The 24,524-nt window shown below is 34.4% G+C and overlaps 2 protein-coding genes across 12 annotated transcripts; one reads left to right on the forward strand and one right to left on the reverse strand.

Moving 5' to 3' along the window:
• The first annotated feature begins 10,178 nt into the window (after window positions 1-10,178).
• On the forward strand, window positions 10,179-13,567 carry LOC125188432 (zinc finger protein CONSTANS-LIKE 10-like). 5 transcript variants are annotated; one of them, XM_048085273.1, is made up of 6 exons: window positions 10,179-10,313; window positions 10,449-10,545; window positions 10,693-11,214; window positions 12,249-12,467; window positions 12,613-12,908; window positions 13,088-13,567. In XM_048085273.1, exons 3-6 carry the CDS (start codon window positions 10,711-10,713, stop codon window positions 13,215-13,217), a joined length of 1,149 nt encoding a protein of 382 aa, XP_047941230.1. In that variant the 5' UTR covers window positions 10,179-10,313; window positions 10,449-10,545; window positions 10,693-10,710; the 3' UTR covers window positions 13,218-13,567. The 5 variants fall into 5 exon arrangements, with proteins under 5 accessions (XP_047941230.1, XP_047941232.1, XP_047941231.1 ...); XM_048085275.1 differs by having other exon boundaries at window positions 10,449-10,526; XM_048085274.1 differs by lacking the exon at window positions 10,449-10,545 and having other exon boundaries at window positions 10,181-10,313.
• A 349-nt stretch (window positions 13,568-13,916) lies between these two features.
• On the reverse strand, window positions 13,917-17,167 carry LOC125188430 (BTB/POZ domain-containing protein At5g47800). Of its 7 annotated transcripts, none has more exons than XM_048085268.1 (6): window positions 16,986-17,167; window positions 16,109-16,187; window positions 15,859-15,966; window positions 15,709-15,778; window positions 14,493-15,614; window positions 13,917-14,407 (listed from the first exon to the last, which is right to left on the reverse strand). In XM_048085268.1, exons 3-6 carry the CDS (start codon window positions 15,915-15,917, stop codon window positions 14,030-14,032), a joined length of 1,629 nt encoding a protein of 542 aa, XP_047941225.1. In that variant the 5' UTR covers window positions 15,918-15,966; window positions 16,109-16,187; window positions 16,986-17,167; the 3' UTR covers window positions 13,917-14,029. The 7 variants fall into 7 exon arrangements, with proteins under 7 accessions (XP_047941225.1, XP_047941223.1, XP_047941222.1 ...); XM_048085266.1 differs by having other exon boundaries at window positions 16,109-16,252; XM_048085265.1 differs by having other exon boundaries at window positions 15,859-16,029; window positions 16,109-16,252.
• Window positions 17,168-24,524: the final 7,357 nt, after the last annotated feature.

A 24,524-nucleotide genomic window follows, 5' to 3' on the forward strand; every position in this document is an offset into this window, starting at 1 on the left:
TGTCAATTTGGCAAAATTCTAAGGGCTAGAGTCCAATTTTCTAAAAGTTAAAAGCTGCCCTATGTGGAATAATTCTATTGAAAGTACTTCATCCCTTAGACACTATATATCCACTTCTTACTCCCGGAAGGTGAACTTCCGCTATACTTCCCCTCCAAGGGGAACCGACCGCATGACGCATCCCTCCGGGCGTCAGTCCTCGGTCTAACCCACTTACGAGCTAACGGAGAGCGTTGGCGCATACCTGGTCAGCAAAACGGCCCACCGCGCCCTGGTGCACTCCCCTTTAGGACCCCTATCCCACTTCTCGATTCTTGGTAGTCCTCTTCCCGTGCGGAGCAGTGGCTCTTGCCAGGCAGCCACCGATCTTCGTCCACATGTGTTGACGACCCGCTGGTTGAGCTCGCAAATCCGGTGGATCGTCGCAGACACCTCCAACCACCCCTTGGCCACCGCGGCGTACTCATCCTCCGTCCACTTCCTCCGGCCAGTGGTGGCAGTCGGGCTGCGATGACTCGCCGACCGCCTTGCCCTTCCCTTCCCCTCGTCTTCTTCTTCGGCGCGACCGGCGTCGCTTGAACGGGAGTATCATCGTCCCGAAGATCGATCCCTTATCATGCAATGACAGAAGGTCATCGCTAGAGAACTGCGTCTCCACCGGGAGTCGACGTGTGAGGCAAGCTGATCAAAAAAAATCAAGCGGGCGAGGCGTGTACGCGTCCACTCCAGGTGACCCCTGCGCCCCCCACACCGGCATCCCGGGATTACGCCGTCTTGACGTCACGGCATCCCCCACTTGCCACATCATCCCCATCATCTGCTGCGGCATCATCCTGGCTGCGCATGCGAACATACCCCCCACCGGGCGAATGCTAGCCAACTCCCTGCCCGCCATGCATCCCCCATGACATACCTCGGCCCCGCCCTTTTTCCATTTTCAGCCATCATCCCCATCATCGATTCCAAGGGATGTTAAAACCGGGCCATCTGCCCCATCAGGATCCCAGATGCTTGTGGGAGTACGAAAACCGCTCGTCGCGGACTGGACTCAGCTGTTGTGATCCACCACTCGATGATGCTCTTTGAATACGTAAAGTTAGAGAGAGAGAAAACTCGTTAAAACAAGCGGTACAAATGAAAATGAAACGAAAATCGCGTTTATATATGATTTAAAAAAAAAAAATTGAAAATCGGCGCTGGCCGATCGGGCCTCCACAATGGCGGCTAGCCGATCGGCCAGCGCAATCGGCCAGCCCACGAGCCGATCAAGGCACCACGCCGATCCGTCACAATCGCGTTTTGCCGACAGAATGGTTCGGCTAGCCGATCGGCTAGCGCGACGACCGGGCTAGCCGGTCGCTAGCCGACCATTGCGGATGCTCTTATGTGATGACAACGGAGTTTGTATTTTAAAAGATACTAGCATTTACTTTTCTGCCCTCCGTTTCGTAAAAATATAATAAATGATTAAAATTAAGAAATAGTAAAGTAGGAGACAATAAAGGAGAGAAACTCTTCTTTATCTTATTTTTAATGCACAATTAATGAAGTAAGAGAGGGTTAACAACAAAAAATAATTAAATTCTCATCTTATTGGAAAGATTAGTTTTCACAATTTGAAAATACACACTCTTGTGAAACAGACTAAAACGGAAAAAAATGTCTACTCTCATAGGAACCATATGAGTACAAACATATAACCGCTGTCCACTAAAAATATTACTCCCTCCGTCCCAAGGTATTAGACCAACTTTCCTTTTCGGGATGTCCCAACATATTAGACTCATTTCCTTTTTTAGCAAAAAACATCTATCTTATTTTATTCTCCACCTACTTTTTTCTCTCTTATCTCTCCTACTTTTTCCCTCTCTCATACTTTACTCTCTCCACTTTAACTATTTAAATATCAATTCCTTAAATCATGTGCCCAAAAGAAGTGAGTCTAATACTCCGGGACGGAGGGAGTAGTACATTTATCATTTTTTATTGTCCATGAAAAATAGGACAAATTCAAAAAAAAGTTTTCAACAACTTCTCTTTTACTAATAATATGGACCTCACATTCCATTTACACTATCTCTCTTACTTTTTTTTCCCTTCTCTCTTACTAGTGTTAACACCTGTGCTATGCACAGGACAAAAGATTTTTAAATAATGAAGATATATTAACTTAAAATAAAGAATATAGAGTAAATAAGTATAAAAATGTATTCATTGATAAGAACTAATTAAAATAAGTATTTATAATATTATAAACAACGACAAAAGAATATTTGTACAATTGTACTTCTCTCACCCACTCTCAATGAAACATTTCATATTTTAGCAAATGATTGTATACTATTTTAATACTCCCTCCGTCCCACTTAAAATGCAACATTTGGGAATCGGCACGAGATTTTATGTAATGTTGTTTTGTGTGTTAATGAAAAAGAGAGGAAAGTAAGAGAGATGAAAAAGTAGAGATAGAGTTGTTTCCATTTTATGAAACGTTTCATTTTTAATGAGACAACCTAAAAAGGAAAACGTTTCATTTTTAATGGGACATAGGGAGTATTTGATATGGGTATAATGTAAAATAAATAGAATAAGACATACAAATAAAGAAAAAGGTACTACTACTATTTACAAAAGAATAAAAAAAAGCAAACTATTTGAAGGAATAAATAGTTCACCAGTTTCAATTAACAAAATCAACTCAATTATAACTATGTGTACTTCTAGTCATTCAAATATAAATATATTTATAAGTAATTTCAACTCAGCCTGCTACCCTCGTCATCCATCGGTGGAGGCTTGTAGCTGTCGCCGACTGCTATCAAAAAATCAGAAAATCAGATAATTAAGTCCACTAAAATGCAGATTCAATCAATTGCGTGTGTATATATAATTGTTTAATTTTATTTGGGAAGCCATTGTTGCTCAATAGGAGCTGCCTTTTTTTGTCCAATGGTTGTCATTACTCAAAATGACCAAAAATAAATAAAATAGTTTTACATTTTCCCTCCAAAAAGGGCAAAAATGTCTTTTCACTAAACTGTCACTTTAGATTAGGATAGATAGATTTTACCAATTCTACATTAAAACTCGTGTCATTCACCGAGTATCCTATTTTTCGTGGACAGATGGAATATTAATATTATGTTCACACATTTCGTCTCAAAATTTTCAATTATAACTTAGAACTTTTTATCCCTCTGATTTCGTGAGCATTCCAATACGTTAGCCTAGTCATTTTCTTCAAGCATTAATCTAATATTATGTCTATACACTTTTCATAATAATTTAACATAAAAATTATAAATTTTGATCAAATTTTTTTTTTTATAATAGTTTTAAAAATTAGACAAAAAAAATTATACTTCTTCTGTCCACGAAATAATATCTATATATATCATTTTGATATGTGCACAAAATAGTGTTCACATTTATCTTTTCTATTTTTGATAAGTGGACTCCACCTTCCACTAACTTATTTATTATAGTTATATTTTATTATAAAACAAATATTTAAAGTGAGATCCACATTTCATAACTATTTCAACCCATTGATTTAAGTAAATTTGAATAAGTGATTTAAAAATAATAAGTGATTATCTGACTGTTTAAGATTTAATTTTATTGATTAAAAATCTACAAGAGATAGATTAATTTCTATCTCTGTTTAACGATTTAAGTAAATCATATAAGGAAAATGTTTTAGAGACATAATGTCTCCAGGCCATAATGCTATAATGAGGTTAAAATAGTCATTTTAGATTGATTTAGATTTTTATTTAAATTTATATTTTGTACATATACCATACTACCCTTATGGATATGAAACATTTATTTGTATTTAAAAATTACTTGCTTAGGAAAATTATATGTATATTTATGGATGGCTTAATTTAAGCAAATATATACTCAAATCTTCTCACAAATCTCTCATAAATTTCCAAACAGCTTATTACGTAATATTAGTTTATTTAAATTCATTACATAAATATGCTTTTGAATTATTCTTTCTAACATCACGTAATATTAGTTTCTTTAAATTTAATTTAAATAATGAATTAACCTTTATTTAAATAATACTTTATATAATATTTTTTAAATTCTAAACTTACAGGTATTTAATAGATTTAATACTCAATCATAATTTTATTTTTACAAAATATTATTGAATCTGGAATTTATATTTATAAAAGTAATAAATCAATTTAATTGCATGAGTTCTTAGAACATCAAAATTAAGATTTGAAATTTATACATCTTTTATTTTATATTTTTATTAATGGACAAAATGTTAAGGAACAACGATTTAAATTTGTATACTGAAATTAAATTCTTGCATGGTGTCAAAATAATATATTTTTTTACTATTAAAAAATTAATAGTCATGTTTAACAATAAAGAAATTTCATTTTTTATTCACAACTCTTCCTTCCATTGGATGTGAATGACTGTTACTATTTCTCTTGCATAATATATATATATATATATATATATATATATATAGGGTAGTGATAAAATGCAAACTTATATATTGTACAAACTCAAAACTCTTCAACACAGCTTCAACACTCCTTTCAATACAATATCAACACAGTGTAAAATTTCAAGATTTTAATGTCAATACAGTATCAACACAATATCAACACAAGATCAATCATTGACTACCGTTGAAATTCTGTTGACGTTTTCCGTTGATGCTTTTTTGTGATCTATTGACATTTTTCAATGGTCCAGATCATAGTTTTAAGTTTGTACAATATTTAGAGTTTTCATTTGATCACATTCCTATATATATATATATATATATATTCATATTTATGATTCAGAATTATAATAATTATTTAATATTATTAAAATAATTTGATGAGAATGACTATTACTATTTTGTCGAATGATAACAATTAAATATATATAAATATACATATGCACATATATATACTAGTCTTTTACAATTTAGAACTTTAACGATTGTTTAAGAACAAAATAATTGGATGCGAATGAATACTACTATTTCATTGGATAATAACACTAAAAAATTAAGTATATATACACATGTAGTCGTTTTTATGAGTTCGAATTTTAATAATTACTAATAAAACAATTTGATGCCAATGACTATTATACTTTCATTAGATGATAACAAGTACAATATATCACATAGGTATACTACTAGTATTTTACAATTTAGAATTTTAAATACTATTTAATAAAAAAATAATTTGATGTGAATGATTATACTATTTCGTTTGACGATAACAAGAAATTAAGTAAATAAATGCATGTATTCATTTTTATGACTAAGAATTTTAATAATTATTTAATACTAATAAAATAATTTTATGCAAATGACTATAACTATTCCATTGGATGATAACACTAAAAAATTAAGTATGTACGTGCATTTAGTCATTTTTATGACTTAAATTTTAATAATTATTTAATACTACAAATAAAATAATTTGATGTGAATAATTATTACTATTTCGTTAGATGATAACAATTAGAAATTAAGTATGTATACACATGTACTCATTTTTATGACTTGGAATTTTAATAATTATTTAATACTAATAAAATAATTAGATGCGATTGATTATTACTATTACGTTGGGCGATAACACTAAGCAATTAAGTATGTATATTGCACGTAGTCATTTTTATGACTTAGAGTTTTAATAATTATTTAGTACTAATAAAATAATTAGATGTGAATGACTATTACTATTTCGTTGGACGATAACACTAAGAAATTAAGTATGTATATGCATGTAGTCATTTTTATGACTAAGAATTATAATAGTTATTTTATAGTACAAATAATAAAATAATTTGATGCGAATGACTATTAGTATTTCGTTAGATGGTAACAATTAAAAATGAAGTGTATGCACATAGCAGTCGTTTTTATAACTTAGAATTTTAATAATTATTTAATACTTCCTTAAAAAATAATTATTTAATAGAGTACTAATAAATAATTTGATGCGAATGACTATAACAATTCCGTTGGACGATAACACGAAGAAATTAAGTATGTATGTGCATGTCGTCATTTTTAAGACTTAGAATATTAATAATTATTTAATACTAATAATATAATTTGATGTGAATGAGTATTATTACTATACCATTGGATAATAAGACTAAGAAATTAAGTATGTATGTTTATGTAGTCATTTTTACAACTTAGAATTTTAATAATTATTTAATACTACTAAGAAAATAATTTGATGCGAATAATTATTACTACTATTTCGTTGGATGATAACAATTAAAAATTAAGTGTATATACTTATTTTTATGATTTAGAATTTTAGTAATTATTTAATACTAATAAAATAATTGAATTCGAATGATTATTACTATTTCGTTGGATGAAATACTAAGAAATTAAGTATGTGTATGCATGTAGTCATTTTTATGATTTATAGAGTGAGAAATTAATATATTTGAGATTTATGCAATTGTTTAATCTCGTTTGAGTATATTTAGATGATTGGGTATATTTTGATAAAAGAGTGTAATTTGATGAGTTCACTTTTGATATGAATTTGATTGATTACTCAGATAAATGATATAATAAATGAATTGTCTTTCTTTTTATAATTTAAAATAAAGGTATATTAGTCCATATAATAATTTGGTTTATGACAAAGTGACATAGGAGTATTATGGCTTGGAGACTAATTATGTCTCAAAATTATCACTCATCGTATAAATAGTCAAGGTCATCATTGCATTAATTGGATATTAATTATGTTATGATGATTTGATATTATTGGAGTAATCCAGCTAATCTTGAAAGTTAAGAATACTGTACTCCTTAAAAGCATCTCCAATCATTCCACTAAACTCAAATCCATTTTAGTGTAAATATCACACTAAATGTTATTTTAATCATTTACACTAAACTCAACTTAAAAGAATATTCTCTAAATTATGCATTTTTTACTCACAAAATTTGAAAAACTTTTAGGTTTTGGTTTAGTGTAAACCTAAAAATAGGTATTTTTTTCTCAAAAACCAAAAATGGGATTGGTTTTGGAGTACTATTGGAGCTAAATACCTATCCCATTTTAGGTTTTAGAGTACCCTTGGAGATGGTCTTAGACTATGTTCTATTTGCATGTAACTGAGTTTTGATTTAATTCTAGAATATCTTAAGGCCACGTTTGGTTGACGGAAAAGTAAAGTCGACAAGAAAAACGATTTCTAAAAAAATTAATCTCGCGAATATAATTCCTATCAACTTTACTTTCATATGTTTATAAATAACAAGATATTAAATTTTATATTTGATTAAACTAAACTAAAAATATAACAACTACTTTTATTAATAAAATATCATAAAAAGAATAATATATTAAGGTTGTCTTAATAAATTATAAAATTTAAAAATATAATGATAATAATTATAGTTATTTACTGATATTATAATCATAAAATGATTGTAAATAAAAGTTATTGTTCTTACTAATAAAAGCTACAGGTTTTATGAATAAAATTTACTATTATTCTAGAAATTATTTGTATTATAATGTATTCTTATAAATAAAAACAATTATTGTAATAAATAAAATTGATCAAATAGCTCAATTTAAACTTAGGCTTCCGTAGTTAAGAAATTAATGAAAAGCTCAATTCCAAATTATTTAAGCCCATAAATCTGACCCAACTGATATACCTTGATTGGGCTTGACACATATGAGTCCAATTCCATTCAATTCTTAAACATTAAACTAGAACTAGTATCACCGCCGTGCTATCCACGATCCATTTTATTTTCTTCCAATTATGAAATATTTTGTTTAAATTATAAACAATTGTGAATTTAACTTTTTAAATTTTTAAATAAATTTAATGAATTACTAATTATAGTTAATGTGAATGAAAATTTATTTAATTATTGAGAATCAAGAAACGGAAAAATATATTTATGTATGGTGCATATTAAACACTATTCACCATAATTATTTGTGATAATAAATCTGAAATTAAATTAAAGTGTACATATCAATTTAGAAAGATTATAATTATAATAAAAATAAATAAATCATTAGTATTAAATAACATTCACGCAGACGTACAAAAGTGAGTTTATCAATACAATAATTTTTTATTGATAGAAGATAGAAAATATAAATTATTAGTTAACTTAATTATATATTTCACTACAATAGTATACTGATATTATCAAATAGATAATTTTATAGTATTAAAAAAAATCTTTAAAATTAGATTATTACCACTATAATATTCATTATACTTTTTTAACTTCTCTCAATCATCTTTCAAAACATTCATTTCATTGCAATATAGTGACCCTGTACACTAAAAATCCAAACCTTGAAACCTAAATCATAAACCCTTACTTTAAAATGTGCTAATCATGACCAACAAATATGCAAAATATCAATAAAATTCTCCTTCCGTCCCAGTTTCATTTTTTCTTTAATTGGAATTTATAGAACGATATGAGAAGAGGATGGTGGTGGTGGATTTCTACCAAACACTAAGGCCATGCTTGGTATGATAGAATGGAATGAAGATAGGAATGAAATATCAATTTCCTTGGATTTCCTTTGCATTTTCATCCATTCACTCATTCATTTCATCACACCAAGCAAATAAATAGAATGGAAGTATGAATCACATTCCATTCCATCATACCAAGTAGCTCCTAAAATCTACATTATACAAATATAGAGAACAAAATTAAAAGTATAACTTTATTTATTCGACCCTAAATGTACAAACCATACGTAGTCAATAGAATTTCATTCTAGCGTCAAGAGAAATGAGTTTTGCAGCGGCGCTGCTTCATCCCCAATTCCCAAATCTATCTTCCTTCACCCATTCCCTTTTATTCTCCACCACCGTTCGTCCGTTTCTCTTAATTTTTAGGTTGAGAATGTGTGTGTATGGGCTCGTTTATATATATTGTTGGATGGTGATATGAATATATTTAATTAAGCGTCTCTTGGATTCAAATGTGCAAGACTCTTGTCATTCCATTCATAATTAAGAGTCTCTTGAATTCAAATATACAAACTCTTCCTATTGTCATAATTAAAAATGACATTACGTGTTCCACGTGAATCCCTTTCACATAGCGTTTTTAACTTTTTATTCAGTTTTCGTGTTAGAATGAGAACAGTCTCAATTCTTGATTAATGCATATCAGTATGAAACTGCTGATTAAAACTTTAGTGCATGGAAAAAAATTATTCTTTTAATCTCATTAAATGTATTATAATGTTATTTGACTAAATATGTATATGAAAACAGACGGCGTTTAAATGTACAAATTCATTAATAGATTTAGTTCTAATTAAATTAAATTTTTAATTTAAAATGGCATTATTGTAAATATTCCCAAAACTCCCATTTTATATATGTATAGATGTGGCAATTCCATTCAATTCCACTCAATTCTTTCTAGAATGTGCCCCTCTAGAATGTTAAGGAGTCCAATTCCACTCAATTCTCAAACAAATCGCCTTATACAGCAATGTAATTCGTCATTAATCCTTTTATTAGTATATTTCATTTCTCTCTTTTAAATTTAAACTCTTAGTCCCATCACACTTATCAACAATATTCAATACATGGAATACACATTTACCTAATTTATCTTTAATGCAGTTTACTTTATGTATTCATTATGAACAACATTAATGTACAACAAGGGCAATATATACCTATCATACTAATTTCAAAATTTGCACGCAATCACTTGAAATTTGCGGTAACCACTGGGGGACCTTCAATGCAAAGGTTTGGTAACATATACTCAAATTTAGAAAAAAAGTTGGGGATTTTAGACCACCCTTGCCTAATGAGTAATGAGTGGATAGTTGAATGTAGAATATAGATTGAATTCCTAAATCTATGGTTCAAGTGTTCAACCCAAAAAAGAGAAAAGAAATAAAAAAAATCCAATAAATTAAAATCTGATAGGTATGACGAGGAAATAGAAACAAAAATATCTTACTACAACTCAACAATAAATATCTAATTGTAGTAACAAGTAAGAAAAATATCCACAAAAGTTGGAGAGCAATAGAATACTACAAATTTATAACTTTATTCGTGGACACTGGTGCTAAGGATAGAGTCGGATTCGAAAGCAGAGCTTCAAGTTTGAACAGCGACGTATACAAATATCGTCCTCGCTTTTGGTGATAAATAAATTATTGAAAAAGTGCAGAAAAAGGGGATATTTCCATTACTACAACTACGCCTCTACTTCTTCACTCACCTTATCATCGATCGCTTCTCTTCTCCTCTCCATCCTCCGCCGCCAAAACCACCTCGTATGTTGCGTGCGATTCACGATTCTACTTCCTAGCTACAAACCTCTTTTTCCTCTCTCTACTGTTTCGTTTAATTTCTCTTTTCTCGTCAAGCTTCCATGTATTGTTGTTTTCTTTCTTTCGGTGATGATTCAGGCTTTGATTCGAGAAAGCCAGAGTTCTGCGATTTCATGTATGCCGTTAAGTGTGAGAACGTCTTCAATTGAAAGAAAGGTTCTACACTTTTTCGGTGGTAATTACGCAGGGATATCATCTGTTGGGGATTTTTGAATTTCTCTCTGTTTATTTCTATTAATACTCGGTTTTGTTTGATGATTTTGTGAATTTTTTTCCTGGATTCAGTAAGTAAGTGATTGATGTGGTGAAAATTTTGTTGCAGAGTAACAGGTAAAGTCGAATGGGTCGATTATGCGATTTCTGCGGGGAGCAAAGATCGATCATCCATTGCAGGTCTGATGCTGCTTGCTTGTGCTTATCCTGTGACCGGAATATCCATTCTGCGAATGCTCTTTCGAAGCGCCACTTGAGGACTCTGTTATGTGAAAGATGCCACTCCCAGCCGGCGATCACGAGGTGCATCCAGGAGAGCACCTCGCTTTGTCAGGACTGCAATTGGTCTGGCCATGCTTCTGCACCGCCTTCAGATGTTGAGCATAAGAGGCAGATGATCAATTTGTATTCTGGCTGCCCTTCTGCAGCTGATTTCTCCAGGATCTGGTCCTTCTTCTCTGTTGATAAGTCGATTACCAATCCTGAACCAGATCCGATGAATCTCGAAACTCCCCCTCGATGTGAACTGTCACATGCGGATTTCTGTACAGAAGATACTGGTATAGAGATTATAGCTCCCGAGGCTGAGCAATTTGATGGAAAGGGGCCAGTAGATTCTATGAACCCTAAGGTAATTGTGATTCGTAATTACTCAATTTTCAGCACACCAACGGCATTGTAGGGGAAACGGTTTCTGGAAATGATTGTCTCTGTTATTAGGTTTGGCTGGGGTTACAGATCTCAGCTTAAGATTAAGCACCTTTCCCTTTTACTTCTCCTAATGCACAAAACCAGATCTTTGACTCTTTGAAGTTTCAGAATTAGTTCCTTCTTCTTGTTAAGTCCTGGAAGAGGACCTTGCAACTTTTCCCTTTCCCTAAATCAACATTCTATTTCCGGTACTAGCTTACTTACTTTCTTCTTCTTCTGATTTGCAAAAGAGAAATCATCTAGTCTCAACTTAATCTATAATAGGTCCGATTCCCCTGCATTCATGCTCTTTTGGCTGTTGCTGAGGTTGGTTGAGTCAAGCTTTATGAAGGTATGTGACTAACCTTCATTTATACTACTAATTCTAACATCTGCGTTTGTTTTCACCTCGGCAAAGCCATTTCCTCCGCCTCTTTTCAAAAAGGATTTCAAAATGAAAATTTTATTTTTACTCATTACTGACTGGAAAAGAACTGATTCCTTCAACTTCTTTAGTTTGTATCCATACAAATTGAAACACACAAACAAAATCAAGAAATTGATCTACTATTAATTTTTAGATACCATTTCATGTCCTTGTAAAAGATGGTGTATTGCTTCTCCAAAGTGGAGGTCTAAGTAATCAGAGACCTCTGCCATTGAAAAAGAGTATGTTTGTTTATCTCAAGGCCAGATCCTTCTGAGGCACAATCCCCCCCCCCCCCCCCCCAAATTCATCGAAATATGTTTTGCAATTGAAGAATGTGTTTTGCTCCTGTCTATCCGTAAAAATCGTCTAGCTTGAGTCAAAGGCTTCAGTTAAACTTGTTGTGATTGGCAGCTTGTTTTTACTTTATCATTATTCTTATGCTTGTCCCTTTCATCATTTGAGTTTGCTGCCTTTAATTTTTCAAGCCCCTCATAAGATTTTATGCCCCTGCAGTTTCTAACTTCGAAGCACCTTTTTTCATGTAGGCTTGTTCGCCGAAGAAAGATCTGGGACCCACTCAGGAAACTCCCTGCCAGAACTTTTATATCTCCGACACAGAGTTGAGTTTAGACGACTATGAAGCACTTTTTGACGAATCTCGTGATGAAACACAACAATTTTTGGACAATGGTGGAGCTGATGGTTTTTTTGGGATGCGTGATATGTATGACAATGAATGCAATGTTAAGGGTGTGACGACAAAGGTCTGCCTTATATTTCTTACGTTTCATGATGAGATGTTTTTAGCTTTTCTGCTTTGCTAAATTGTTCATGTACAATTTATAGGATTCTGTGAGATTTTGTTTACTGACTCTGTTTTTATACATTGTTGATGCAAAATATTTTCAGGCCTCAAGTTCGAAGGTTGAGACATTGAAGCAGAAATGTACTACTAGCAATCAATTATCAGCTGAGTCCATGACAAGCTGTAAATCTGATTCAAATGATTGTGTCCCAAGACCAGCACAATCTACGCACTCAATCTCTTTCTCAGGCCAGACAACCGAGTGCAATGCCAGAGATCTCCCAGAGAGTGGAGGATTTTCATCCGTAATAATGGAGGAACATCAGTATGATATTCAGTTTTCATCAGCTGTGAGGGATGATGCAGTGTTACGGTATAAAGAGAAAAGGAAGTCTCGCAAGTAAGTATAGTTACTGAAATATTTCTTCAGTTGTTCTCTTGCGATGAGATAAACAAAAACCAATTTGATTGATGCGTCTGAATTGACAATGAAATTGTTCGGTATGATGCTATTAGCGTTTCACATACATCCCACTTAGAAGTTACAAGTTTGAAAAGAATGATGTATCCTTTTTGCAGGTTTGATAAAAAAATAAGGTATGCTTCACGCAAGGAAAGAGCTGATGTCAGGAAGCGTGTGAAGGGCCGTTTTGTAAAAGCTGGAGATCCATATGATTATGATCCCCTGGATGTGATAAAAAACCAATGAATGACTCATTCCTGATGATGCATTTGAAGGCCTGAAATATAACTATGAAAGATGTATTTGAAGGCCTGAAATATGCATAGAGGAGGAGACTGAAGTGGTGTATATGCTATTTCCAGGGGGAGCTGCCTCATAACGAACAGGTTCATGCCGCATGTATTCTTAGAGATAGAGCTAGGCACCTAGTAATTTATTTTTGTCATAAAAGAGGCAGCCTCCTTGGTGGTACTCAGGTTCCCCACTTCTACAGATTTTGAAGTATGTAGCTTGTTTTATTACTGACACTGTAATCTGATACCAAACCCCTTCATTGTATGTAAATTATAGTCATCAGGTATGTACTTTGCCTAGCTCTCCGTGTCTTGCTTGCTCTTCTTGCAATTTTTGTGCCTTTCCTCTCCTCCATTTCTCCATGTTTCTTAAGGAGAACATGATTCCCTACTTTCCATTTGCACTATGTACCCCTCCAGTTATATGCAATAGCCAATCACACGGGAGAGTTAAACCACACTTCACAGATGAACAGAGTTCATCGTGCATTGGTAAATCTTTGCTTGTGCAATATAGCCTACAAATCGCTTGAGAGGTGGTGAAATGCAGGTCTGAAAGATGGTGTTTCGATGAGTTTTACCATGTGTTGGGATGTAGTGTCGAGAGAAATGTTGCAGAGTTGATAGATAAATCAATCATGTAGAGAGGCAATTCACTGAGCAACAAAGAATCAGATTTACACATATAATGGTGCTTTTACATTTACAGGTGCATAATTACACAACTATATAGAGTGTGGATGGCAATGTTCCTTTGCCTTAGACTTAGCTGTGTGACTTGTGCGATATTCTTCTGATCAACGCCTTCTCTCTCGAATTCAGCTCAACAACTGAAGCCCTGCCATTTTTGCTTTCCGTGACTTCTCCTCTCACCTTAAAACTTGGTTCTGGTCTCAACAGATTTGATTTTTCGTGAACTCTGCTGGTGCTAGGCGCGCCTCTCTCTGTCTCATCCGGAGACGCCTGCTTTCTGCAGGCGTTACAGTTTGCTTTCTCATGTTCATAGTAGAGAACCTGCACCACAGTTCTCAGCGGCAGCCGCTCGTTCCTCACAGCATGACCGCATATCTCTGGTGACAGCTTCTGGCAGTCTAAAACTCGACAGAGCTGCTTCTTCTCTGCTTTGCTCAGATTAGGATGCTCCTGCACCAACTCAAAAGAAAACATCGAATTCAATTCGATGAAACAAAAGATGGTTGTTTGTTTGTTTGTTGGTGTAAGAATGAACCTTGAGATAAATGTTGATCGCCTTATAGAGATGGTCGTGGTCGGGGCGTGCGATTCCCGGCAGAGTCTCGGCCAGCGACGTCATTTTCTGAACCGTCATGCCGGCGTCTCTGGCCACCACTTGCAGATAGTAGTCAATGAGCTTCCCAATCTTACATATTGATTTCATGGATTCCCTCTCATCAATGGGGACTTGTCTCTTCCACTGCCTCAGGAAACTCTCCAAAACCGTCTGAATCAGCTCCACATCGTACGAGCTCTCATCACCTGATCGACCAGGAAGCAGCAGCAGATCGTTCAACGTCGCCTCCTCGAGCTGCTGGCCCGCCACCCTCAGCAGCTCGGCTTTCGTTGCAGGCGAAGCTGCCACGACGTTCGCGAAGCTCAGGAGCCTGAGGAGGAACCTGAAGGAGACAGACCCTCTCTCTGCCGGGATGAGGCTCACAACAGTCTCGAGGAGGCGACGCTTGGCCTCGTCTTCTCGAGAAGTGGAGGCCTCGTCATCATCGCGCGCGATCTCTGGCATCCAGCGAGACGCGTAGACGTGGAGAGCCTCCCCAATGAGCTGCGGCTGCAGGGCGTTGGCGGACTTGATGGCCGCAAGGATGCATCGGAACATGTCGACGTTGAGGAAAGATACGTCCTCCGTCCACCAGTCCTTTGGCACGGACTGGTGGCGCCGCGCCTTGTCGTATCCCGGCCTGGTGTAGGTGTAAGACCATGTGACCTTGTTTGGAGGCGTGAGGATCTTGTCGACGATGGAGTCTATGCATCTTCTGACAATGCCGAGGCTCTGAGACCAGTCGAAGAGGCTGTAGGTGCTGTTGAGTGTGACGATGGAGTCTTTCCAGCTTTGGAGGATGCAGGAGGAGAAGAAGGAGTCGAGTTTGATGAGCAAGTTGCCGGGCTCAACGGCCTCGGTCATGCGGAGGAACTTAGCCGCGCAGAGAGACGAGACTAAGTTGTGGGCGCTGAGGTTGATGGTGATGCCGTAGCAGTACTTGGCGCAGAGCTCGAAGGCCTCTTCTCCTCCCGGGATGTCGTGTAGCTCGAGAGTGGCGTCGTCTGCCTCCGAGTAGAGGCGCTGTAGCAGCCCGCACTTGGGGAGAAGAGGGTACTGCAGCTACCCATCACATTTTTGAAGAAGATGCATTCACTTGTGAAAATTGGAAGACTAGACTAATCAAATAAGATGATTGGTCATGGTAATATTTTACCTTGTGGAGAAGATAACTGATGTTGTTTATCTTGATGGTGAGATCACTTGGTACATCAGACATCACAGCCCTCCAAATTAGTGAAAATCATCAGTGTAAAATCCACATTAACAAAACTAAGTGTGTGTATGTAGTCATGTGTTAAGGTACCTAGTTGCCTCCTCGGTGTAGAATGTGTCGGGACGGCTTCCGAGTTTCATGAACTTCATTTTTCGGAGCTGCAACACAAGATCATGAAGGTATTGGCTCACACTGTGACTGTGGGAGAAGACTTGCAGTTAAATTTAAGGCATTTTGTGAAAATTTATTGCTGTATGAAGCCTGCATTCATATAAATGCAAAAAGTTCCTTTTGGAAATCCAGAAAGCAAGCATTATTAAGTGTTGGTGTTTGCTTTTACCTTTTAAGGTAAGCTACTAGAAATTAATGAATTTGAAGCAGTAGCTGATCCGGAGCCAGATCAAAAGGTCATGCTATGCCTGATTACAATCAATTAACAAAAAAAACAAGGATAGGAACTGCTGAATTGATGATGATTGTAGACCTGTAGTCCCAGAAAGAAATTAATTCAGCAAGCAGCTCAACAACACTATTAATGGCACAATAGGATCACTGAAAATCAAGCAATGCAGTTTGACAGCAAACAAGGAGGAATAGTGAAGGAGCAGAAGAAATTAATAATGATAATAATTTTTGTTAGGGAAGATAATAGTACTAAATGCAAAACAGCTACACAAAGTGATTTTTTGATAAATTAAGAAGTTTGTGGTTTTCACATTTGGTTTCCGGAATCTTGGGTGCTTTTGGGAGAGATAGAGAGAGAATAATACTATAGTGCATGGTGAGAAAAAGAAAGCAGACAATGAATGGAACCCAAAATTGCAGAGCATAGAAAAGCATCATGTTTGAATGGCCTCATATATATCCTGTAGTTTAGCTAAAATTGAGCACTATTCTTTTCAATTTTATCAAGGATGGTTGGTATATGTTGTTTTTTTTGCAAAAATCTCCCTTTGTCCATACTGTATTGGAGATAAAGCTGCCTCCCATTCTTCCCTTTTCTCATCATCTTGCTACTATGGCACAACACCAATATCAACATTTTAAAGTGCCTTCACCTTTTATTCTCTTATGCTCAATACATACAATTAGGCATTCTACTTAACTTCCCAATTTACTTTCACATACTCAAATATTATCGCTTCCTAATCATGTTGATCTTATCAATTTATACTCATAAATATGTAGTAAGCAAAGTAGATTATATAAAAACATACCTCAAAACTTGAGCTTAACTCCCAACTCCCACTCCATATAAAATCATCAATTGAGAGTAGCAATGCACATATATATTTCATGCATGTAGAGAGAGCTATGGAAGTTGATTTTAATAGGAAGAAAAGAAAACCCTACCAATACCATACCAATCAGCCACCTATGATGGAAAAAATTTGGACATAAAAAGTGGTGATAGTCAAAATGCTGATCATACTGTAAGCTTCTAAGCTAATGATTATCTACTTGAACATGGAAAAAAGCTAAAGTTAGATGCTACTTAGTAGGTGTAAGCTACATTATTATACATATAGAATTGAGATACACTAAACTTTTGACTCACTTTCATAATAAAACATCCTTTTATACATGGGCTGCGTGTAAATCAATAATGGATGCAATCATCATGATTAATTCATCAATCCATCTCTTTCTAGATTATCTTGTTAACCACAACGTTCCAACTTTACGTGTGATTGAAATTTTTATCTTAAGCATGCAATTCATCAAGTGGGGGTGGTTCAAAAAAAAAGTAAAAGGGGTAGTTAATTATTTTGATTTTTGGAAGAAATGGGGCCATGTAGAAAGATCCTTGGTATGAACAATCAATCTATTCATGATAGTTCTACTCTCCACTAGTTTTGGTTTAGTAGTTGTAGTTCTACTTGTTGTTGGAGTGTTCCTTGTCGGCCACGTGTCTTGTCGGATTTCACAAAATGTTGATTGGACTGGTCGGAGTTGACAATATAAATTGATGCTATTGCTTGGATTAGATGGCCTTGCCCATGACTTGTTGGTGGTTTTGGAGGCCACCCAAACACGCCACTATTTTCCTCACACCAATTTACCCAATTTCATTTTATTAATTAACGCTATCATTGAATTATAATTAGGATATGTCATGTGTATACATGTTAAACCATAATGAGGCATGCAATTGATATAGTTAATTAATTTGGTTAGATACTGTTGACAGGATGGAGTTGATGATGAGGACAATCATCTGAATAACATGCATGCATGATGATGATCATCGCGCATATCATTATACATAGTTTCTCGGTGAGGATTTTGTAATCATTGCTGCTTATTAAATTAATTTAAGTTAGGCCTTTCTTCAAAAAGAAATTTCATGTGTTCTAAATCATACTCTCTCTCTCGCATTCTATTTGGGGTGTGCTCTGATAAAACCACATAATATCTTTTTATAGGACCTGCCATGGTAATGGTTATTGGTTTTGACATCCAGTGAAATAAATTATATTATCCTGCGATACAATTTAAATAACATAGCAAGCCAATAAAATACTTTAAATTTTAGTAGTGAACATTTAGAATTGATGAAAGAAAATAACCCATTCGAAACCAAGTTCCTTATCTTTATCTTTTCATTTAAACTCTGCTATATAACTCGCACTCGCAAAAAAGCACCGAGGTTTCATAATTGATGATGCATTATCCTTGTATTTAATGTTATAATTATAAAAATAAAATAAAAGAGCAAAAGTAGTGATATAAAGGGACAAGGGATGAAAAATTATAACTACAAGTGAAATGAATGATTAAATGTAAAACTTCTAGAACAGTTTAAATGAAATTGTATAACGAATTATTTAAATGCAAGATAGATGCTTATTATGCAAATCTTCGACCCAATCCCATAGTTCACATGACACATATGGTGTGATATTGACGATGGTAATTGCAATCATGGAAGGCTCAAATTCAACAATGTAGCAACGAATTTTTTTGACAAAAACTATATTTCCATAAAATAAACTCGAAATTGAAAAAAAACTTTAGTTCTAAGTTATTTCTTTCTCTCACTTATGTTTTTTTCTCAAAAATTGTCATTCAGAAAAGAAGATGGAAAAGAAAAAGGATGTGTATAATGTAAATTGAGGTTTGAGTTGGAGCCACCACATTTCCAGTGTTGTGCGGAAAAAATTAGCAACGTGGGCTCACACGTCCTTAATCTTAAGATACACATGTCCCATTTCACACAACCAAATATTCCCTTGTTTCCTATTTTCTATTTTCTCTACTTTAATCCTCCCAAACGAAGAATACCATTAATATTTGTCTGAGTAGGTGGATACAAAATTAAATATATGGTTTATTGTTTAGTAATGCACCATGTATCTTCCACAATGAGTAATTTTAACATAGATTTTTAATAATTGCAATTAAATCCCTCCTTTGCACTTATATACTTGTCGTTTGCTAAGCGATGCATATTTTTTAGAATGTTAGTACAAGTTAAATTAGTTATTTCTTTTTTTTTTATTATCTCTATTACTTTTTCTTTCAACTTTGTTCTTTCTCTTATGTTATTCTCCTCTACTTAAGAGCATTAACAACAGGGAGAATCCTCCCAAAAATTCCTCCACCCACATCATCACAACCCTTCCACAACCCTCCAATTTAATTCATTTTAATTGTTGGTGTTTATCAAATATTAAAAAACAAAGTGCAATGAGTTGTAAATATAAAGTAGAAATAAATTTTTTTTTAAAAAATGAAAAATTCGGGATGGCTCGGCGGTCGGCGCGCAATAGGCGTTGTCCTGGTCCCGCTCTCAGCCTAGCCCATGCTCTCAGCGCCCGTGATAGCCCGTCCACAGCTCGGCGGTTGCAATGGGAGCCTTGCCGACCGCCATCCCACAAGGCGGTGGGAAGGCCCCTTTTGTGATGCTCTAAAACCTCGTGCCAAAAAAATGTGAGAGATGGAGGGAGTACTAAATTAGACACCCACAATTTTGTTTCCACTCGGAAGCAAAGGCCACGGCCACCCCCGTGACACCTAGTGCCCTAGTTACAAGTAAGATGATGTCTCAATCTTAATAATCGCTCTAGTAAATTGACTAAATATTTTTCACTTTAAAATTTCCTAGTAAATGAAAACAAACGTAACATATAGGATACATTTAAATTCTCGAAAACCGACAAGTGGCAAAACTTTGGTTTGGCTATTGTTTATCTTTGTGGCTTTTTGATGATATTTGTATTCAAACTTCGGTTGCTTGGTTTGAGGAGATTATTTGGTGAGCGTTACTTTGATATAAGTTGTGTGTCGTGAGATAAGTGGCTCAGGCATGACATTGTTGCGAGGTACTAATATTTTTTGTTTATTAGTTTGATTTTGTTGTTTTTTAGATTATTAGGTGCAATGGCAGATCTACATAAGTGATAGGGAGTCAGGGACATTGGTACCCCAAACAATTTTGATCACTAGCTAAATATATTAGGTATCTTAGATCTTTAATTTATGTAATACTAACTATAGTGTTAGAACAACTGGTCTTGAAATAGGTTGTTGGGTGATTTGGTTTAGGTCTCGAGTTAATTCCTCAAGCTGTTACTTTTTCATGTGCTATTTTCTGTGTAACTTTTAGGTCTTGAGTTCTGGTTTAGGTCTTGAGTTAATTCTCCAAGCTGTTACTTTTTCATGTGCTAATTTTTTTTATAGTATTTTTCAGGTCTTGAGTTCGATTTCTCAATTTCTTACTTTCTTGATACTCATTTCGTCCTGACTTAATTAAGACATTTATATTTTAACATCAAAATTTAGGTAGCAGTGTTTAATTAATTAATTTGTTAATACTTCTTCCGTATTAAAAAAATAGAAACATTTGAAATGACACAGGTTTTAATGCACAATTGATAAAGTAAGTGAAAAGAATTAGTAAAGTAAGAGAGATGAAGAGAAAAAATAGTGAAAGTAAAGTTAGTGGATAGTGGGGATCATTTCCTAAAATAGAAAGATTCTAAAGTTTCTATTTTTAAGGAATGACCCAAAATGGAAATAGTCGTTATTTTTAAAAAACAAAGGGAGTAGTAAACTAAAAGTGAGAATAAAGTAAGAAACAAAAAGAAAAATTATAATAAGAGTGAGAATAAAGTAAGAAAGAGAAAGAAAAAATAAAGTAAGAGAGATAAGAGGCTAAAGTATGAGAGACGAGTGAGTTAATTATTGCCAAAAGAGGAAACGCCTCACTAATGTTGGGGTGCACCAAAAGGAAAACATCTCACTTAGGTTGGGACGTACCAAAAAAGAAAACGTCTCACTTAGGCTGAGACAGGAAGGGGGGTAGAATTATTTTTCTTTTCATGCAAAAAGGGTTGAAACCCCAACTCAAGGGCACCCCACATTCCGGCCCGACAATACTGTGAAGAGTGTTTAATCAGGGTACACAGTACACAGTGTCCCGCTAAGGAGGAGGATCGTAACTCACTGTCCTGCTAGAAGCCCACTTCCCAAAGCCTTATACTCGTGCCTGGGAGATATTGCAACTAAACGGAAGTAGTAGGAATCGATCATTTCCCATTCTTGCAACTCTGCCCCTTTGGAACCAACTGCGTTGCCCCTGTGGGCAAGTATTATTTTTCGTGTAAATCGACTCGATCATCAGATTATAAGTTCATAACCGTAGTACATTCCCGTTTTGGTCGGAACATGTCTACTCATTCTTTTTCTTAAATTTTATTCCAGATAATAAAAGCGGTCTTGAATTAAGAAATAAACTCTAGAAGCTAAAAAAGGGTATATTGAGCAATTGCAATAATCGGGTTCATTTATATTTCCGGTACAATAGATGCTAGCACACATACAATCATACTAAATTCGATGAAATTGTTTGATCTTATAGGGGATCTTCTATAATTTCGCACGTGAGGGGTGATTTCTTGGTTTTGTCCATTCATTAATAACCTGATTACTTTTAGATAATAGTAGATAGAAACAGTGCTTGTAAGGAGGCCTAATAAATCCAAGGAATATAGGTCTGCCCGCCATCCACACCAGAATAAATAAAGTTTTCTGAAAAAACCTGATAGTGGAGCCAAAAAATGATCTTTCGTGTATAATCCTGCATGATCTCGGATGTTATTAGTTCTGGTATGTAGACCAAATAATACAATGCAAGCAAAATCTCCTAGATTCATGGAGATATAGAATAACATACTTCCTCCGTCCGCGAATAGGAGTCCCGTTTTTGCATTTTATTCCGTCCGCGAATAGGAGTCCCGGTTCACTCTTACCATAAATGGTAATAGGGTCCCACATTCCACTAAACTCATTCCACTTGCATTTCATTTAAAACTAATATATACAAGTGAGACTCATATTTCACTAACTTTTTTTCCACCCACTTTTCTTAACATTTTTTAGAACCCGTGCCGCCAAGGAATGAAACTCCTAATGGCGGACAAAGGGAGTATAAGTTATCATGCATGTATATCCATTAATTGAGTCTCCAACAATTGTTTCAATAGTTACATATTCAATTTGACTTATGGACCCCTAGTTTAAAATTTCTGGGTTCGCCACTGATTGAGTGAGCGTTGTCAGATACACCCTCGGTCCCAACCCTCGATCCCAAGGAAGATGATCATTTCCTCAGGCGGCATGTGAATTTATGCAACTTTATTTTTTGTGAGAAGTGGAAAGAGATGGAATAAAGTAGAGATAAAAATATTTTATTTTTAGTAATGAGATATTTTGGTTGGAACAAACTGAAAAGGATAGTGAGTCATCTTCAGTAGAACACAGCGACGAAGCCACACTGGGGCCTGGGGGGCCACTGGGTTATATATATATGCTGGATTATAACACAAAATCAGTGCTAGCGCAGTTGGTCATTGTGGACTTCTTTCATCCGTGTGTTGGTGTTCGAACCCCATGAACCACAATTGCTTTTTTTATTTGTGCAGAGCACTGATATACTTTCTTCACTTGTTATTTATACACACCACTTAAGTTAATTTCTATTCATGTTTTCAATTTATATATTCTTTTTTTTTTCTATTTATATATTCTATTCATTTTATAAATTTCCATGGTGATTGGTGGTCACTTTGCAAAACCTTTTTACTTACAATTTTATCATCATACAATTCTTACTTTCACACATCCACATCCTCTGATTAATTTTAATTTTAATTTTAATGCTTATTATTTGTGTCAGTTAACTTTGCAACATTTGATTATTTTAAACAGTAAATATTTTCATAGTTGATAAAATAAATAGTTTTAGACTTCAATAATACTCATTAAGTATGTAAATATTTTATAGTACTAATAAATTTTAAGTTTTAAAATCTACTTGTTAGTCTAAAAAAAATACTATAATCTTTATTCATTTATTTATAATCATCATTGAATTTCATCCTAAAGAGTTCTTATTAAAGATTCATTGAAAACTAATCAAACTTCTCTTATTAAATATTCATAGAAAATTAACCAGTAAATATTGTAAAATTTCATCATTAAATAAATGAAATAAATAATTTATTCTTGTGATATTTAGTCGCCGATAAAAAATATTTGGACCCCCCAACAAAAGTTTTCTGGCTTCGTCACTGGTAGAACAAATGGAGTATATATTTTCCAGCTCATGGTTTTGAATATTTTTTATTGTATATAATAATTTATTTAATAAAATAATACTCCTTCCGTCCCGACTAAGGTGACACATTTCTTAGTCGGCACAAGGTTTTGTTGGTTAATGTGGTTAATTGTAGAAAGAAAAGTGAGTGTGAGTATTAAATAGAGAGAGAAAGAAATAAAGCTGAATATTTAATTGGAGAGAGCAAACATTGGTAAAGAAAGTTTCAAAATATTGAAATGTGTTATTTTAGTTGGAACAAATTAAAAAAGAAAGTGTGTCATTTTAATTGGGACGGAGAGAGTGCTTCATATATCTGCGACGTAAAGTTTATTGTCATTTTCGTAAGTCTGCCTTGGTTACTTTTTCTATTTTGGGTTCATGGTAAATCATTTTCACTAATATTTCATTTATTTTCGTATACTCCCTCCGTCCAAAAAAATAGGACTGCATAAGTTTTGATGAGAAATTTGATAAATTAATAGAGGAGAAAAAACAGGTAGAGTAAAAGAGATACAAAGAAGTAGGTAAAGTATGTGAGAGAAGAAAAAATGGTTATAGTATGAAAGAGTATTTTCATTTATAGAAATAGGATTATCTTTTGTGGACATTACAAAATGACAAAATGAGACTATTTTCATGAACGAAAGGAGTAGTATTTCTTAAAATTTGCAACTAAGTTAAGAGCATCCACAATAGTGGACTAGCCAACGGCTTAGCCACCGGCGTGCAACTAGGGCGCTTATCTAGTCCGCTATTGCGGTAGGCTAGCCGAGTGGACGAAAAACCAACGCCCTAGAGCTAGGGCGTGGACTAGCACGGTTAGCCGATCGCTAGTCCACTATTGTGGAAGAGCGATTGGCTAGCCGATTTTTTAATCTTTTTTAATATTTCCTAAAATATTCTATTTCTATTTCATTTTTTTTATATTTTTTTTTCTTCAATTTATTTTGTTGTTGTTTTTGGGTTTTTTTTTTTTTTTTTTTTTTGGGTGGGATAGGGCATTGACTATACTATTACTATGTTATTACTTAGCTAGGAATGTGGCTAGGCTATGAGAAGGACATGATGATGGCTAGGCTATGAGAAGGACATGATGATGTGACGAAGGAGTTTTTTTTTTTACTAAGTTATTGCTAAATGCTAATCTCTTTCT

The sequence above is a fragment of the Salvia hispanica genome, chromosome 5 (assembly GCF_023119035.1).
Source record: "Salvia hispanica cultivar TCC Black 2014 chromosome 5, UniMelb_Shisp_WGS_1.0, whole genome shotgun sequence".
NCBI classification, from domain to species: domain Eukaryota; kingdom Viridiplantae; phylum Streptophyta; class Magnoliopsida; order Lamiales; family Lamiaceae; genus Salvia; species Salvia hispanica.